We start from the raw sequence: 17,352 nt of genomic DNA on the forward strand, positions 1-17,352 counted from the left end.
GGGGGTGTTTCAATAAGAAGCTGGAAGTACTTGTAGATAAGTAGCTGGAAATACATACGCTCACTGTCCCAGCCGCCTGTGTGGTCTGCGTCGTTTTCAACCGTCGGGCTGCGCTGAAGGACCATTCTGCGGCTTTTTCGCTCTTTGCTTGGTATTTTTGCAGGAGCGTGATGTTTTTGTAGGAGAGGGTTAGGCCGTAGGTTGAGAGGAGGGTGGTGGAGAGGAGGGAGAGGAGGGTCGTTGCCATTTTTTGGGGGTCTGGGGGGGTTAGGTAGGAGGGAATGAGTCTGGGTGTTGAAGTTTATCCTGTGTCGACGGATGTGGACGTGAGTGGGAAGGATATGCCATGCATTGCGATGGATGCAAAGAGTACGTCATTTGAGATCTACAGGGGTATCCTTGTATGTGATTGCCCGCTAGTTTGGGAGTGGTTTTGTGAGATTCTGACGCGTTCTATGTTCTCTCGGGATGGAGGACATCTGAGGCTTGCGGTTACGTCTTTACTTGACGATCCTTATAAGATGCTATACAAGCGGACCATATTACCCTAGGCATTTCATGGTTTGATTGATAGCAGTGCAGAGTGTCTCGGCCTGGAACCACAGGTAGGTGGTTCGCGTCAAGTGTTGCAGAAATTCAATGCTGTCGGTCTCCTACACAACTCACACTATTCGCTACTACGTTCATTCTGCCTTGCTTGGTGGACTCTGAGCGAGCAAAGACTGAACGGAAGCATACAATTCTATCGGTATTTTGTGGATTTCTAAATGGGTTTCATTTCTTCCTCAAGCTTCGAAATTGGCGATGAAAATCTGCCGTTGTTCCGTTTGTGGCTGGGGTGGATGTAGTAAGGTCGTTTTGGTCGTTTTGGTCGTTTTGATCGTTTTGGTCGTTTTATGAATCGACTACTTTGTGCTTCATACACGTAGAACACCAGCTGTACGGTCTTCTACAGATATTCAGCCTGGATTCAGTGTCATGCGTGTATCGAGAAGGTTCGCGTGACTTTTGACCGGGAAGAAATTTACTGTCATGACACCACCACCTCATCTTGTTGTCGAGCGTGTCCAGAACAAGGACCCTCAAGTTCTGACCTTCCAGATGCGGGTCGAGCACGCTTGTGCACAATTTCTTACCAGACATCAGGAGATGACATTCCGTCGTGATATTGTTTGGTGATTTAGATGAAGCTCGTCAAGAAATGCAGGTCTATGTGACAGCCCACGAACCATTCGACCTATGCGCACGTGTAGACTCCACACATCAAGAGTTTCAACAAAATTTAATAAACTGCGGCCGGCGAACATGTCACAGCAGACGTTGAAGTAACGCTCGCGCCAGGATCCACGCTTAGAAGCTTGACGGCTGACGGTCTTCCACCTGTCACGACACACGATGCCCCGCCGCGTGCCCCTCCCCACCTTCCTACATCAAGCATTCCACCGTCCACCTTCCCGTTTGCCAACCATAACACCGCGACTAAGCGCCCGCATCAACCGAAGCTTCTTCTGCTCTACATCAGTGCAGAGATTTGCTTCTGCGCATCGTCGCCTGGACAAATACACACCTGATCGCATACCTGACGCTGCTTGGCCTTATCTGTATAAACCTTTCGACAAGATGGCAAACCTCGACGAGTACTTTAAGCAGGTGGATGGCTTGCAGGATAAGTTCATCGATAGGCTGAAGGAGGCTGTGGCGATTCCGAGTATCAGCTCTGAGGATGGGAAGAGGCCGGATGTCATTAAGGTACGCTTCTCTTTCGGGTTTGTGTCTTTGAAGTAGTCGCTATGTTCGACCATTTGTGTCATGAGATATCAGATCTCCATGCACCCACCATCGGTGCTCAAGACACGTCTGATTAGTCTGCGAGCATTGCAAGTGACATCGACAAGTCGCGACTAGCTTCTACTTCAGCCGGGTATCACAACACTACAGAAGCTCGTGTCTAACGCCATGACTATAGATGGGTCACTGGCTCGCAGACCAGATCAAAGCGCTCGGTGGCACCGTCGAGCTTCGCGAACTCGGAAAGCAGCCTGATCGCCAGCACCTCGAGCTCCCCCCATGCCTTCTCGGACGCTACGGAGACGACCCCAAGAAGCCCAACGTTCTCATCTACGGCCACTACGACGTACAGCCTGCACAGAAGTCGGACGGCTGGGCGACAGATCCATTCACACTCACTATCGACGACAAGGGCCGCATGTACGGACGTGGTAGCACAGACGACAAGGGCCCGGTTCTTGGGTGGCTAAACGCCATCGAGGCGCACCAGAAGGCTGGTATTGAGCTCCCGGTCAACCTCATCATGTGCTTTGAGGGTATGGAGGAAAACGGATCAGAGGGACTGGACGACACAATTCGCGCCGAGGCAAAGAAGTTCTTCAAAGACACTGATGTTGTTTGCATCTCCGATAACTACTGGTTGGGCACAGAGAAGCCTTGCCTGACATACGGTGTCCGTGGCTGCAACTACTACCAAGTTGAGGTGTCTGGCCCTGGTCAGGATCTGCACTCTGGTGTCTACGGTGGCATGACCCACGAGCCCATGACCGACTTGGTCCGCATCATGAACTCATTCGTTGACCCTGACGGCAAGATCCTGATCAAGGGCATTGATGACATGGTCGCCCCGCTCACCGACGAGGAAGCAGCTCTGTACCCCCCAATCGCGTTCACGATGGACGACCTCAAGGAGTCGCTTGGTGGCGAGGTCTCGATCCACAGCACAAAAGAGGAGGCGCTCAAGCACAAGATGAGGTACCCCTCCCTCTCACTGCACGGCATCGAGGGCGCTTTCTACTCTGAAGGAGCCAAGACGGTCATCCCCGCAAAGGTCATCGGCAAGTTCTCCATCCGCACAGTACCCAACATGGAGATCGACCCTGTCACCGAGCTTGTTGAGAAGCACGTCAACGCCGAGTTCGCGAAGCTCAAGTCAAAGAACAAGATGAAGGTCAGCGCCGTTCACTGCGGAAAGTGGTGGGTCGAGGACCCGAACCACCCCAACTACACTGCGGCTGCGAAGGCCGTGGAGAAGGTCTTTGGCGTCAAGCCAGATATGACCAGGGAGGGTGGTAGCATCCCAGTTACACTGACCTTCCAGGAAGAGCTTAAGAAGAATGTGCTGTTGTTGCCGATGGGAAGCTCGACGGATGCCGCTCACTCGATCAACGAGAAGCTAGACAAGAGGAACTACATCGAGGGCACGAAGCTGCTGGGCGCATACCTGCATTATGTTGCCCAGGAGTTGAAGCGCGATTAGAGGTGATTTCCGGTGCTCTAAGCAACGGCATTGACGAATACTCAATTTCGACATGATCAGATAAGAATAGCATTGAATGAAATGAAACAAATAATTATCATGAAATCTGTAAATCTACACGGGGGTGAAATGGTCGCGTGCCGCATTGACCTATCACGGAGCATGGAAAAAATGGCGCCCCGACAGACGAAAGTTCGAAGAGCCCCATTGCCAGCCGTGACGCCCCATCCCACCCATCACGCGCCCAAAATGTCGACATGTAGAACGCTCCTCCGAACCAGCTGCGCGCAACGGCAACCCTCCCTCCTGCCCCTCCTCCAATCGCGGCACGAGTCGACTACACGGCGCCACAAGAAGCTGCTCGCCCTCCCCGAAGCGCCCTCATACACACCCGACCGAGCAGCCCCCACACTGATCTTCAACCCGCCCTCCTCCGCCCCAAACGTCTACCACACGCCGCTGAAGTTCCTGCCCAAGCACGACAAGCGCCGCCAACTCTACTCCGCCGCACAAATCTACTCCACCACCAGCGCGCACCGCCGCCAGACCTCCCCCGTCGCTAGCCCCGGCACCCCGCTCTCTGCCTCCTCGCTCCTCCCGCCCCGGCCCTCCGCCGCTTTACCAGCGCCCGTACGCACGCCGTATGACAAAACGTATAATGTTACCGAGGAGGATGTCCAGAAGATACGGCAGCTGAGGGCTGAGGACCCGATTAAGTGGACAAGGGTGAAGCTTGCGGAGAAGTTTGGGTGCAGTCAGTTCTTCGTGGGGATGGTGGCTAAGGCGGCGGAGAAGGCGGTTAAGGTGGAGGCGGAGCATGAGGCGATGCGGAGGAGGTGGGGTGATAGACGTAGGGAGGCGAGGGAGGACCGGCAGAGGAGGAAGGTGCTTTGGGGGAGGGATGCGTAGATGGGTTGTGGGGATGAGGGGTGTGGGAAGAGGTGGATGTAGAATTATGGAATGGGATCACGAGGGGATGGAGGGATGGCGAGGGAGCGGTGTTCCTCCGTGTGTACGAAAACTTTGAATGTGACATTGGTGTACGATAGCTGCACCTTTTTTATGCAAGATTGGGCGAGCATCTTTCTACGTGTTCTGGAGATTGTACGTCGTTGTATGCATACAGTCGGTTTCGCAATGAAATAAAAATGTACATCCTATATCGACCCACGCGTGTGTTCCACCTACACACGCCATGGATAGATAGATCCGGGTATATTCCCCTCCTCAAACACCAAAGACCCTATCCCTTGGAAACCCACCACCCCAATCCCAAAAACCACAACATCCTTGCCTCACGCTACCCCCTCTCAACCCGCACCCCACCCCCCACCAAAAACACAAACCCCTCCCCCTCCCGCCCAACCCTCCAGCACGAAAACCGCCCCCGCCTCACAACCTCCCAGCGCTGCTGCCGCTCCGCCTCCGCCCCCTCGACACTAATCCCCGGCGCAAACTTCAGCACATCAACGCGACGGACACCGAGTTTCGTCGTCAGCACACCCTGGGGCCACGCAGTAGGAATCGCAGGCCGGAGCGCAGACGCAGACGTAGAGTGCGAAGCGAGGATCGTAGCGCAAGCGAACTGCGAGGCGAGGGAAGTGAGGCGGGAAGTTAATGCTGCGGAGGCTGCGGCGAGAGCGTTGGGTGTGTGTGTGTGTTCGTTGCGCGTGGGCCAGAGGAAGGCGTCGATGTCGTCGAGGATGAGGGTGTGGATGCTTCGGTGTGTACTTTTGTGGTTTGTTGCGTCGAAGAGGTAGGTTGGGAGGGTGTCGAGGGCTGAGAGGAGGGAGGGCCAGGAGGTGGGGCGGAGGATGTGTAGGTGTGATAGGGATGTTTGTACGATGCTTTTTAGGTGCGCTTTTTGGGGTGGGGTGAGTGGGGTGTTGGAGGAGTGGATTTGGCTGGTTAGGTGCGTGAGTAGTGTTTCTGCGAGCCGGGGGATGCTGAGGTGGTGGAGGGGGTCGAAGTAGATTACTGCGGCGTTTTTGCCGCCGGTGCTGATTGAGGGCGGGATGGAGGCGGGGAGTAGGGCGTGGGCGATGATTAGGTGGAGGAGGGAGGTTTTTCCTGAGCCGGAGGGGTGGTGGGTTGATGGTGGTGAGATGAGCTCGAGGGTTGGAGGCGAGGAGGTGGGGAGAAGGGCATCGAGTTCGGGGATGTTGAAGAACGTGCCATTTCCTGGAGGCTGATTGATGTTGCTGTGTAATTGTCAGTTATGAATAATTGGGGTTGTGGCTGAATTGTCCAGACAGAAAATATGATGACCAGACAGAAACAGAAGTAAAGAAACAGACAAACAAACCTCGTCCTCCCCCCAACTTCAAATTCTCCCAGCGATTTAAGAACCTAAATACCAATTAAATCTCATTCGTTGCTGATCTCAAGATTTTATACACGCACCGAGCTCAACCCCTCAACGTGGACCTCAACCAACAGCCTCTCTCCCAGCTTCTTCGCTCCCACATCAACACCACTCCCACTCGCACTCGCACTCATCCTAAATCTCTCCTCCTCTTTCTCTTTCCATCCACCAATTCCTCGATCCTACTCTCAACGCCTTCTACAGCGTCACTGCAATGCCCCCACCAACCCCCATCCACGCCCTCTCCACCCTCGAGGCGCAAATCAACGTCCTGCCGTCGGGAAAACCGCGCCGCCCGCCAATCAAACTAGGAGACTGCGCGCTCAAGGAGCTCGTGCAGTATAAATGCAATATCGTCGAGCCGGAGGTTCGAGGTGAGAAAGTAGCTGAGAAGGGGAAGGGCGTTGTTGTTTGTGAGCCGGTTGTGCGGTTGTTGAGACAGTTAGTATTACCGGTCGAGGTGACGGGTCTTGGCGTTGGTGATGAATGTGAGTGGGGCTGACATCTACAGATGTGCGGGGGGCGTGAGTGTGGAGACGACGGCATGGGAGGGGCGGAGGGAGAAGGCGAAGATGGAGGGGTGAGGTGCTGGGTGAGTGTATGATATGAGGTCACGGTTTGGGGAGAAAGCAGCATCAACAATAACACCACGGAGATAAAGTCACAGCAGGGAAAGAATAACACCACTTGTTTCGGCAATGCAACTGGATTAAAATGTCAAACGGGCCCAGTCGCCGGCCCTGTCTGTCTCGTCGGACAGCTATGATACGACTTGTACACGCAAATTTATGAACGCCGCCCAAATGCCCAAGTGTCCTGCCCAGGGGACAAGTATGCATGTACCCAAAACGCCGCGCTGTAATGATGCTTCGCATAAAGAGAGAAAAAACTTGTGTATGACGGCTGTGTAAATTTTAAGCACCGCGCGCAGACTTCTTCCAAAACCGCTGCTCGTAATTGACATGAACGCCCTCTTCCAGATTGACAATACGGTCCATAGTGGGCTGCCGTAACCGCGACTCCATAGACGTATTCCAGTCATCGTCGTCGTCTTCTGCTTCTCGGGCGCGTCGTCGCTCCTCGTCTTTCTCGCGCTCTTTCTCGTCTTGCAGGAGATCTGTCATGGCTTCCTGCCAGAGCTTGTCGCTCTCTTTCATGCGCTTGCTCCGCTTCCGCTTCCCGACGCTCTGCTTCTGTATGCCTGCCTTTTGTGCCGCCATGAGCTTGCGCAGACTCTGCTCTGCCAGGATACCCTCTTCTGTCGCCTTTTCTCGGATCTTGCGCGGGTCATTTTCGCGAGTGGTGAAGACGGGTGTTGCTTTGTAGGTATGTTTTGATGGAAATGGTGGGAAATGCTTTGGTATGTATGGGCGCGTTTCTTTGTCTGCTTTGCCGGACAGCTCGGGGCCGAGGAGGGCGTCGGTGTCGGGCGGTGGCGCTTCTGGCGGAGCTGGGGGCTCAAAATGTGGTTGTAATAATGATGGCGGTATCTCACCCGTGTCGAAATGTGGTTCGAGGGAGCCTGAACCACGGAGGCCGACGTTGGTGAGGGCGAAGATCCAGTCGTAGGGGACGGTTTCTGTGCGTCGGGCGCTGGTCATGGACATGCGCACCTGTGCCAGGAACTTTGTCATGTCTGCGCCCTGTCAGTATCGTGTTTTTGATCCCAAGTCCGTGTCGCGCTCATCGCAAGAAAAGTGAAGCCATACAGGAATCAACCAATGCCCGAAAGTCCTCCAGGGCGTCTGGCCGCGCGCCTTCAAAGCCTACGCTCCTGCATTGTATCGCTATGGCGCGGCGCAATTGCGAGTCGAAGAAGTCCTTTGCGTCGCCGAGGCCATCTTCGGCGCTGATGGGGTCGATGATGTGCTGGACGGGCTGCGTGTGGTGGAGCTTGTGCAGGACCTTGCGCTTCTTTGCGTGCGGCTCTCCGTATGTCGGTACTGTTTCGGCAGCGTGCGCTCTCTTCATGCCTGCGATTGCGCCCACACTGCTGGCGCTGAGAGGGGAGATGACGCCTGGCATAAGCTCCATGCAGTCGCGACTCGGCTGCGGGGGTGGTCGACGTCGTGGTGTGGTGCGGTGAGGGTGCACGCGATGGGTTGTTCAAGTCGACAGGTGAGAGGGTTGGAAAGCAGCGGCAGCGACTGGCAAATTCTGTCCTGGAGCGCGACGCGACGCGACTCAACGCTCGATGGTATTGTTTCGTGTTGTCTCGTGTTGACCCGTATTGTCCAGACTCTCTTTCACCTCGATGCACCTGTTCGTCAAGTCGAAAGCTGCGCGATGGTTGATGCCAAGAAACAGTCACGCTAAGAGTCACACCACTAGGAAGGCACGAACATCAACTCACCAACCTCAGTCCAACGTCACACGCCCTTCACCAGCTCCCGCAAGCCGCACCCGCGCCCCGAAACTCTCCGCTCTTCACGAACCGACTCCAAAATGGCCGTCAAACCGATTTCCGGCGTATGTGCTGCCATTGCGTGCCTCGGGCAGTCGTGGACAGCCGGTTAATGACTGGATCGTAGATGCTCCGCCGAACCATCGTGCTCGATCTCTCCGTCGCCATGGGTGCGTGAACATGCGAACTTCTTCGCGCGGCGTTACGAAGCATTGGATCTTTAAAAATGCTCTGCAGCTCGCGCGCGGGTCCCATGAAGAGCTCCGCTAATCACCCCTCACAGGTCTTGGTCTAGCCACCGGATACGGCTGGTGGTACGGTACGTGAACGACATATCTACGATGCGATTACAGTCGCGTGAAGTTCCCCTTCTCCAACTTCATGCTCATGTTTTCAAGGTTACCATGTCCCCGCCGTTCGTCACCGTGACGCTTTCTACCAGAAGCTCGAGGACGACCGTGCCGCTGCTCTCGGCCAGAAATAAACAACGATACCTCGCAAAGCAATGTTTCCTTTGTTTCCAGAAGGCATGAGAGTATAGATTTGGCCCGGGCTGGGGATCAAGTGTATCATAGTGGGGCGGATCCTTCGACAGCAAGTCACATCAAAGTCAGCCAAGTTCGGATTGCCTCGTCCTATGCTCACGGTGCTATTGCAAAGCATTTCCTACATTTCGTGCAATTTCTTCTCAGCTTCCTCACTTCAATACCCTTATCCTGCTTCAAAACACCCATAATTCTCCCCACCCTCTTCGCCAATTTCTTCCCCATATAACGCAATCCAACAGTCTCTTTGATCTGGTAGTGGTGTTCTTTTCCTTACTCCCTCCCCTGCAAGCAGTGTCATCTTCCATCACTCATATGAAGTCGATTTCGCCTGTGACTATTGAGGAATATCGCTTATTGAGACAAAGCCAACCTACAAGAGCAACCAATCTCATTCCCTTCTATTCATAACACTTTCCAGAAGTGTCACCACTCTAATTTCTAGATTGCGTACTTTGTAACAGAATCCTCAGTCTGTGTACTAGTGCTTCGCATTCATAGTGCTTTGTTCCCCTTCCCACTAGCTCCTGTATTTCCAGCATGTAGACCAAGTAGCGCGACATACCTACATTCTCAAGCGCATCGGCAGATTTTCCGCTTAGCAGTTCTCTACGGGCATAAGCACCAACTGACAGGGCCGTACTGACGGCGTATTATTTTGGTTTTTCAGCGTACTCAAGCTTGTTGCACAAGCAGATAGACGCATCACAGTAAGACTCTAATATAGCAACTTAGTGAAGAAGCTAATACCCGGCCCCTTTATACACAGCAAAAATCAGTAAGAGTACACAACAACAGTAACAAAAAAAACAGATTAACTGTCTCTTGGCGACGTTCTGCTCAATGTACCAGTGCAGACGCGAATTCGAGAGCCCAGGCAGCCGTTGGTTGAAGTTTGGTTCGGTCGTGAACCCTGGATTGTATCGTGAACCCTGGGTTGTATCGTGAACCCTGGCTGAGTCGTGAAAAGTCTTCAATCGACCAGTAAAATCCTGAACATGTAATCAGGGAAGGCTGAGGAGAGGGTGCAGGCAACGGTACTGCCCGGCGTATGACAGATGGAATATATCAAAGCAGGTGGAAAATTAAGACGTGCGAGAAGGGTTCAACGAGATGCGGGAGAGGCGCGCGAGATTATAGGATATGTGTTTCTGTGTGAAGATAGTGTGGATTTGTACTTTAGACGAGGGCTTTGAAGCGGTTGAGCTGATCTACTTCTTGTATGATCGTGAGTTCCGATGAACACAAAGTTATCCTATTTCCTCTCACCTGCACAAAAAGCCGTCATTTGCGTTGCGCACGACTCTACAAAAACGCTATTTGGCTTACGAACAAATTACACGCAATAACGTTAACACACCAAAACGCGCTCCAAAGCCTGCTCAGAAAATAACACCGACGGCAAGACGATGACGTTAAGAATCGCTAGACAGCAAGGACGGGAGGGTGCGGTACGGGTAGGAAGTTTCACCACCAGCGATTGCAGCGCTAGGTAGTTCTAAGGGAAAGCCAAGACTGGAGAGTTTCGGTGCACGCTCCGCGTTGCTTTGTGAGTGTCTTGTCGAGGTTGAGGGTTTGGAGGGGATGCGCTTGTTTGTTGTGCTGGATCAGTGCTGGGATTGTTCGGGGTGGGCCATGTGCAATGTAGGTAGCTAATTACTCACCTACTCGCCGTTGGGACCGTGGGTATATTGCAGGACTGCATCTGTCGCTGATTGCGACAAACCCTAATATAGTATGTTGCGATATAATATGGCATATTGCGATAGTCATAATATTTCATCGTGCAAAATATTTGTCTGCATTCAACGTGCGCGCTGAAAAGAGCTCGATTTGTAGCGTGCTGAGGCACAGCAGAGGCCGATGATGCAGGAACAGAATATGGCGATCATGCTCATCATACCGGTGGCGGCAGGGGTATTTAGTCGCCGAGCAGGATCGACGCAGAAAGCAACTTTCCAGTACGAGGGCCTTCTTCGGATCCCTTGCGTTTTGCACATTGGAGATACGAGGGGAGGTGGACGACTAGGTAGATAGACATGGTGGAGGCGGCGGGCTGAGCGGGTTGCGCTGGTTCGACGGACGCTAGGGAAGGTGGCTTTTTTAGCCAGATGCTCTAGGCCTAACGGTTCGGTGGTGATCGTTTTGAGATGACATCGGAGAGGAACACCTCACCATTTAGAATCGCTGGCGCTGGAAGTTTTTCAACACTTTTCAAGGCTCAAGCGCACGGTTTGAAGGAGGCATTACTTTCGTAATTACACGAGCACGCAATCATCTTGGGGTCTGTGTCTTATCGCAGGAAAGTCGACAATGGGTCCGAAGTAGCCGTTGCCAGGTAAAGAGGTACACGATTAGGCGCCACGCGACTAGCAGCCAAAAGAAACAGCATCCCCCCTCTCCTTTTCTCTTGGCTTTTGAATCTAAGTGGTATGCTGGACTTGCAAGGCGATACCGTCCTGGCCTCCATCACCAGACGGGTGCAGGTGCCAGCAAATTAGGTTAGCGTGAATGGCGCTTGTTTTGTGGTGTGGACTGCTTTTTTATGGCGTTGCTGGTATTCGTCGAGGCGTTTGCGAGCATGATGTGAAACTGCTGGGGCCCCGACAAAGAGAAGAAGACTGCACGAAATGCGTGACGATGTTGAGGAGGCTCTGATCATTTCCTGCAGCAGACTGCCGAATGCAAGAATACTAGGCATCATGTGGAGTCTAGCCGTCCAGCAGAGGGCACGAGTTATGTGTGTTCCGCAGGAGGGCCATGCAGCTTAGATTTGGCGGGGCGCTAACAATTGAGAATATCGGCCATCCAGCCAACCCATGTGTGCCATGTTTTGCCCTATACACCCCCCAAAAATTCTCTCTCGCCAGAATACTCTCTCTATCTCTCCAGTGCGAGACGCAGCAGCGAGTGAGTTCCTTCTGATTCTTTTCCTCGTCGACAGTGAGCAGCTCGTGAGCGAGTTGCTGCGGACACTCAGCATCGTCCAAGAAGAGGCTAAAAGGGCAGGGCCGCTATATCCCTGTCAAGCGCCTGCCTGAGTCGACCACGACTCGGATCGCGTCTCGCATCTCTCATCGTCGCTGCTCTCCACACCTCTCCGTTGTACGTTTCCCTCCTCGACTTCTCGACCGCTTGACGCTCTGGACGACCAGCAGCACCCCTTCGCGGGAGCCATACGCAGCTGAAAAGCCTGCGTTCAGCCCTCATTTCCAGGAGCACGCTATTGTTAACCCGCCCTGTCCGCCGCCGCCGCAGATCACGCAGCAAGCGATCTATAGTCGTCTGCCCTGCAGCTCGTACTTTCGCCCGCTGTCTGTTGACGCAACTGCTTCACGCATCCCTTACGACCTCGCATGCTGGCTGCACTCTAACCACCACCTCCTCTCCAAAGCAGCCGCTCTTCGTGGTCCACAGTCGACACAAACTGCCATCCCGTGCCTCGACCTCGCCTGGAACGCGCATCTTAGCACGAGGCAGCCCACGCAAGACAACCCTGGACGCCACATCCTCACCCCGGCGACAGCTCAACCCACTAACCCTCGCATGAGTGTGGCCTCTCGCTCACACTCGCGGCACTCCACCGCATCCTCCACCGTCGTCACCTTTGGCGCTGCCCAACCTAGGTGACTTTGCTTCACCACCCACGACTCATGATGAACAACCCAAACATGCAGCAACAGAATGGCATGGCCGCCGCCCGTACCAGCGCTGGGATCCATCTCTTTGTTGCGCATTATCGCAACAATCTCCAGCAGCAGAAGCTGACACATGGATGGCAACAGTCTACGTCTCCCGAAGAGCGTGGTAATCTTGCTCTCCAGTTCTTCACACAGTATCGTCTTCTCAAGCCCGACGGTCCCGAAGTCGACGCTATGCGTTTTTCCATTACGTTCGAGTCACAGCAATTCATCAACGCCCAGACCAAGGACCAGTATCACATGAACATCAAGCAAAAACTCATGCAAATGACGACCGCACGCCAACAACGCATGCAAGGTCTGGGCAATCCCAACAACCACATGAATGCGATGAATCCCGCTCAGATGAACATCATGGGCCAGAATGGTCCGCAGGGCGTCAGGCAAGGCGCGCCGCAGCAGTTTCCTCCTGGCTTTCCGAATCCTCAACTCCAGCGACCAATGCAAATCTCACCTGTTCCCATGTCACAGGGACAGTCTTCCATGGGCGTGAATGGTGCAAACCCTGGCGGCTTGGCTCCAGGACAGGCTGGCCAACAGCAAAACATGCAACAAGCCCGCACTCAGGAGGAACAGGCCATTATCAATGCCTTTGCCAAAAGGTTGATGGAAAGCTGTAAAGAGGAAGTACGCCAGCGGTTCCAGCAAGATGTTCAGGGATGGCCCGAGGAGAAGAAGCAGGAGTTGCTCAGCCAAAACATAAACCCCCTATTCCAACGCTTCCGACAGCATGCCGAGATGATGTACAGAAGCGGTAGGCTCAACACTTCACAAGCTCGAGGCGCTGCCCAGAATGTAGGCCAAATGCAGCAGACAGGCCAGCCAAATCAGATGCAGAACCAGCAGATGAATATGGGCCAGCGCCAGCCCAACCAAAATTTCGATTTCGATGCTTTGACAACTCAGCAAATCGAGGCTATGCGGGTTCAGGATCAAGGCCAGACCGTCGTACCTGCCAGTAACAATGCCAATGGTGCTCAATTGATCGGGTTCCCCGGACAAAACGCGCAACCAGGTCAACCACAAAACGCTGCCATGGTTCAGCGTCAAGCCGCTCAAGCATTCCAGAACAACTTGCAGCGCCAGCATGCTCAGGTACAACAAGCTCAGCGTGCACACCTCGAGCGACAGCAACAGCAACAGGCGGCGCAGGCACGGAATCAGACCCAGTTGCTTCAGGGACAGATTGGTGGCTTGAATCTGCCACCTGGCCAGCAACAGAGTCCTGCAATGCCTATGCTCACACGGCCGATGGCTCCCCCTGGCCAAGCAGGACCTCCTAGTACTCCCCAGCAACCCCCTCAGGCCCACGTTCCTAGGATGACTCCCCAACCAGGCCAAGCTGACCCCCAGTTAATGACTGCCTTGATGCGCGAGGCCCATCAACGAGCTGCCGCTGTGTCGCAGTCGAACCAGCCATTGACTGAACAAGTGCGCATGAGGATGATGCCCGCAGACTGGGAACCAACATTCAAGGAACAGTTGCTCAAGGTTCCCGAGAGTCAGTTTCGTACGGTGTTGCAAGGTTACGTGAATAACCTTCGACAAAGCAATGCACTTCAGAACGGAAGTTTTCCAGGGGGTCAGGCTATCCCAGGGCAGCCAAACATGCCTTTCAATCCACAACAGGTACTACAGCCTGGCATGCCTGGCCAAATGCTGGCCAACCCAAACCTCGCAAACATGGCTCGTCCCGGCATGAACATTGGGCAGCAGATGCCAGGAGATATGGGCGGACAGCAACTCCCAGCAGCTCAACGCACACCAATGCTTCCTCAACAGCGGTTCGCTCAAGCAACACTAATGCTCCGACAAAACCCTGGGATCATTAGCCAAACAGATCCCAGGCCCTTCCCTCAAGGCATCCTCGGCCCTCAGATAAGACAAAATATGCCCCCAGATGTGAAGACGTGGTTTCAACTCAAACAATGGGCGACACAGAATCCAGCTCTAATGGGCAATGTTGAACCAAACAGGCTACTCTTGATGCAGGTCTTGCACTTCCAAGATTCGTTGAGACAGCAGCAAGGTGGCATGCCTGTTGGCCAGCCTTCGCAGCAAAACAACATTGCGGGTATTGCTCCTCCCGCACCCATGGCGCCTAACATGGGCATGGCCAGGACACCACAGCAGCAAATCAACATGTCCAATTTGCCTCCTATTCAGGTCACACCACAAGAGCTGCAGATATTCCGACAGAGGTTACCGCCTCAACAAGCGAACATCACAGATGATCAGTTGCGGCAGTTTATCCTCCGAGAGAGAATGAAGGGAAGGATGCAGCAACAGCAACAGCAGCAGCAACAACAGCAGCAGCAGCAACAGCAGCATCAACAACAGCAACAGCAGCAACAACAACATCAACAACAGCAGCATCAACAGCAGCAGCAACAACAGCAACAGCAGCAGCAACAACAACTACTGCTTGCTCAACAAGCTCAGCAGCGTGGACAACTGTCACAGCAACAACAGCAGCAACAGCAGCAACACCAACAACCGTCGATGCAGGGCCAGCAACAACAACCCAACCGTGCACCTGCCGTTCAGGCACAAGTCACACAAGCCGCTCCTCAGCAGAAACCAGTTGTTAAAGCACAACAGCCTCAGCCGTCCGCCCAGCCCAGTGCTTCTAACAACACTGGAAGCAAGGGGGTGAAACGCCCCAACGATGATGCCGCTGAGTCCAACGCAGACAGCTCCAATGTAGCTACGCAAGCGCCTGCCATGATGCCTTCCAGGTCACAGCCAGGCCTAAACCTTACACAAGAGCAGATGTCCAAACTCCCCGTTGCTCAACAAGAGCAGATGAGGGCACAGGCAAGCGCAGCGAACAACAGAATGCAACAGAAACAGCGTTCTCAGTTCAGTCCAGAGATTCTCAGAGCACAGATCGAGGACCCGGTAAGGTCTAGCAAATACAATGCCACGGTCAACGAGGTAGAGAGAAGTATTCCTCTCGGACAGGCAGTGCCACTGGCGCCCCATATGCGAGCACAGATACAGACCGCAATCCAGCGAGAACTCTCGAACTTGAAGAAGGTTGATCATGCGCTTCGCATATTTGACGTTCAATACGACAATGCCAATTCCGAGGCCCTAGCACGGCAGATTATGAGAGCAAAATGTTATTTGTTTCGGCAGATTAACATGGCCGACGGCACGCTTCGGGATCCAGTCACGATAACTGCAGACGAGTTCCGAACGTATACAGGTACGATCATCAAGTTCGTTCGTAAGATCATGGCGACGATGCAGCCACAGCTCAACCCGAACGCCGGGGCTCAGCAATCCTCTCAGCAAGCGCAGACTTCATCGCCAGCTCAGTTGAATGCTGCCAACCTGAAGATTGTGGATCAACAACAACGACAGCAAAAGACTCCTCAGGCGCCCACAACTGATCGACCACCATATCCCCTTGGTGGACAATCCCCACGTGGGGCCCCGACTTATTTCGATGGAGCTCCGACCGTCACTAATCTTGTTTTGCCGGACAAGAAGCGGGCGAGAATGGATCCTAGTAGTCAGACTTCGACTCCAGCTGCGAAAGCATCCCCACGTATCGGCTCGGGCAAAGGCAACTCGCCAGAGCTCAAACGGCAGTCGATGCCCGAGAAGCAAGTCCCACAGAGGCCGATGTTTGTGTGCAACATTATCGACTGCGATGCTCCCCGAGGCTTTGATACACAGGCGGAACTAGAGGCGCATGTTAGCCAAGCTCATGCTAAGATCGAGAATCCTCTACAATTCGCGCTTGACTCTATGGCAGATTTCCTTGACGTGGACCAGAAGACTGGTGAGCCTAAGGTCGATCCGAACACTGCGAAGCGCAATCTGAAGCCAGCCTCTGCTGTTCCGCGTGCCGCTGTCCAACCCTTTAAGTCGGAGCATACCCCTGGTATCTTACAGAATGCGACGACCCCAGCTGGGGCTCAAACAGCCACGCCAATGGCGCGCGTACCGACACAGACGGGCATCAAGACTTCTCCGTCAACGAGCCTTCTCAAGACGCCACAGACTATGGCTAAGGTGGGTACACCTAGCACCGGAGTGCATGCAAAGGCTACGCCATCCGCTATGGTTAAACAGGCAGCCAAGGAACCCGCTGTACCTGAGCCTGAACAAGAACAACAGCAGCAACAGCAGCCGCTTATCCCAATGTCCCTCTTCGACTACTCGTACGAAGACACATTTGCGGCCCTTGACGCCAACGGCCCTTTCACCGTTATGGATCTCAAAGACGAAGACAATTCGTGGATGATGAACTCGCATCCTACCACGCCCGACTCGTCGCCCAAGGATACGCCATCTACCCGGCAGAGCGATGTTAGCGAGAACGACAACTTGCAGATCAATATCGATGTCGATATGCCAGATGCGTGGATATATGGTGATTCTTTCCAGCTGGGCAATGACCATCGACTACTGGGGACGATGTTGCCGCCGATGGACAGTGACGAGATGATGCTCTTTCCAGCGATGATGGAGTTTGATGATATGGAAAAGGGGATGACTGGCTTGGAAGCAGGAGCTATTGGTGTGATTTGATGATTTCAGAGGTGGGACATGTGCGTCTTTCTATTCGTCTTTTAGGGCGGTCTTCGGACTGATGTACGAGGTTCTGGTGTATGGGGGTTTGTCCTTTTTTTTGCGAGTCCTTGCTGCTTTTGCGCATACGGGTTTGTCGGATCTTTTTTGCATGGCGGTTTCTTTATACCTCGACCCTTTTTTTGCCTATGGATGGCTCTCATTTACTCTCAGGAGAGAGAGGGGGTCAAATTTGGCGCAATTGGTTTTAAGGATGGATCTTTTATCATGTTGTCAAAGCATATCGCGAAAACGGCGTTTGTTCATTTTTCCGTCTCATCCTACACGTTGTAGATATCTATACCCCCGGCCAGTTCTTCTCCTAGATAATCAGCTCGTCTTCGCCCCGATGAGCTTGAACGAAACAAAGAATGTAACGCATAATTCATACCCGTTTCCCATTCATTGATTCATCTATTCATTCTTTCAAAAACATCCGTCTAGACTCATACATGATGTCACGACAAATTGGACGCACAAAGCAG

General features: G+C 53.5%; 9 protein-coding genes across 9 annotated transcripts in view; 6 read left to right on the plus strand and 3 right to left on the minus strand.

Moving 5' to 3' along the window:
- P153DRAFT_389324 (uncharacterized protein) overlaps positions 1 to 247 on the minus strand; it is a gene marked incomplete at both ends in the record, with an annotated part of 769 nt that extends 522 nt beyond the window's left edge. The window contains one exon of the mRNA XM_033670833.1: positions 59 to 247. Within this exon, the coding sequence (XP_033520266.1) occupies positions 59 to 247 (189 nt within the window). The remainder of the gene's footprint in view (positions 1 to 58) is intronic.
- Positions 248 to 1,450: 1,203 nt separating this feature from the next.
- Positions 1,451 to 3,329, plus strand: P153DRAFT_369877 (CNDP dipeptidase). The gene is made up of 2 exons (XM_033668879.1): positions 1,451 to 1,749; positions 1,967 to 3,329. The coding sequence occupies exons 1-2, from the start codon at positions 1,621 to 1,623 to the stop codon at positions 3,266 to 3,268; spliced, it is 1,431 nt and encodes a 476-aa protein (XP_033520267.1). The 5' UTR covers positions 1,451 to 1,620; the 3' UTR covers positions 3,269 to 3,329.
- Positions 3,330 to 3,496: 167 nt separating this feature from the next.
- Positions 3,497 to 4,455, plus strand: P153DRAFT_369878 (uncharacterized protein). The gene has a single exon (XM_033668880.1). It carries the CDS (start codon positions 3,518 to 3,520, stop codon positions 4,175 to 4,177), a length of 660 nt encoding a protein of 219 aa, XP_033520268.1. The 5' UTR covers positions 3,497 to 3,517; the 3' UTR covers positions 4,178 to 4,455.
- A 113-nt stretch (positions 4,456 to 4,568) lies between these two features.
- Positions 4,569 to 5,767, minus strand: P153DRAFT_389327 (uncharacterized protein; the record flags this gene model as incomplete). Its single annotated transcript, XM_033670834.1, has 3 exons — positions 4,569 to 5,469; positions 5,574 to 5,617; positions 5,672 to 5,767. The coding sequence occupies 3 exons, from the start codon at positions 5,765 to 5,767 to the stop codon at positions 4,569 to 4,571; spliced, it is 1,041 nt and encodes a 346-aa protein (XP_033520269.1).
- An 80-nt stretch (positions 5,768 to 5,847) lies between these two features.
- Positions 5,848 to 6,217, plus strand: P153DRAFT_299258 (uncharacterized protein; the record flags this gene model as incomplete). The annotated part of the gene is made up of 2 exons (XM_033664267.1): positions 5,848 to 6,074; positions 6,145 to 6,217. The coding sequence occupies 2 exons, from the start codon at positions 5,848 to 5,850 to the stop codon at positions 6,215 to 6,217; spliced, it is 300 nt and encodes a 99-aa protein (XP_033520270.1).
- Positions 6,218 to 6,547: 330 nt separating this feature from the next.
- P153DRAFT_299314 (uncharacterized protein) lies at positions 6,548 to 7,658 on the minus strand (the record flags this gene model as incomplete). The annotated part of the gene is made up of 2 exons (XM_033664270.1): positions 6,548 to 7,269; positions 7,343 to 7,658. 2 exons carry the CDS (start codon positions 7,656 to 7,658, stop codon positions 6,548 to 6,550), a joined length of 1,038 nt encoding a protein of 345 aa, XP_033520271.1.
- Positions 7,659 to 8,039: 381 nt separating this feature from the next.
- P153DRAFT_348063 (cytochrome-c oxidase, subunit VIIa) lies at positions 8,040 to 8,888 on the plus strand. Its single transcript, XM_033666185.1, has 4 exons — positions 8,040 to 8,102; positions 8,165 to 8,207; positions 8,321 to 8,356; positions 8,436 to 8,888. The coding sequence occupies exons 1-4, from the start codon at positions 8,079 to 8,081 to the stop codon at positions 8,519 to 8,521; spliced, it is 189 nt and encodes a 62-aa protein (XP_033520272.1). The 5' UTR covers positions 8,040 to 8,078; the 3' UTR covers positions 8,522 to 8,888.
- Positions 8,889 to 11,410: 2,522 nt separating this feature from the next.
- P153DRAFT_389331 (uncharacterized protein) lies at positions 11,411 to 12,212 on the plus strand (the record flags this gene model as incomplete). Its single annotated transcript, XM_033670835.1, has 2 exons — positions 11,411 to 11,536; positions 11,592 to 12,212. The coding sequence occupies 2 exons, from the start codon at positions 11,411 to 11,413 to the stop codon at positions 12,210 to 12,212; spliced, it is 747 nt and encodes a 248-aa protein (XP_033520273.1).
- A 26-nt stretch (positions 12,213 to 12,238) lies between these two features.
- P153DRAFT_299476 (uncharacterized protein) lies at positions 12,239 to 16,828 on the plus strand (the record flags this gene model as incomplete). The annotated part of the gene is made up of 2 exons (XM_033664279.1): positions 12,239 to 14,729; positions 14,847 to 16,828. 2 exons carry the CDS (start codon positions 12,239 to 12,241, stop codon positions 16,826 to 16,828), a joined length of 4,473 nt encoding a protein of 1,490 aa, XP_033520274.1.
- Between the last annotated feature and the right edge of the window lie 524 nt (positions 16,829 to 17,352).

The sequence above is a fragment of the Dothidotthia symphoricarpi genome (assembly GCF_010015815.1).
Source record: "Dothidotthia symphoricarpi CBS 119687 unplaced genomic scaffold P153scaffold_19, whole genome shotgun sequence".
Classification (NCBI taxonomy): domain Eukaryota; kingdom Fungi; phylum Ascomycota; class Dothideomycetes; order Pleosporales; family Dothidotthiaceae; genus Dothidotthia; species Dothidotthia symphoricarpi.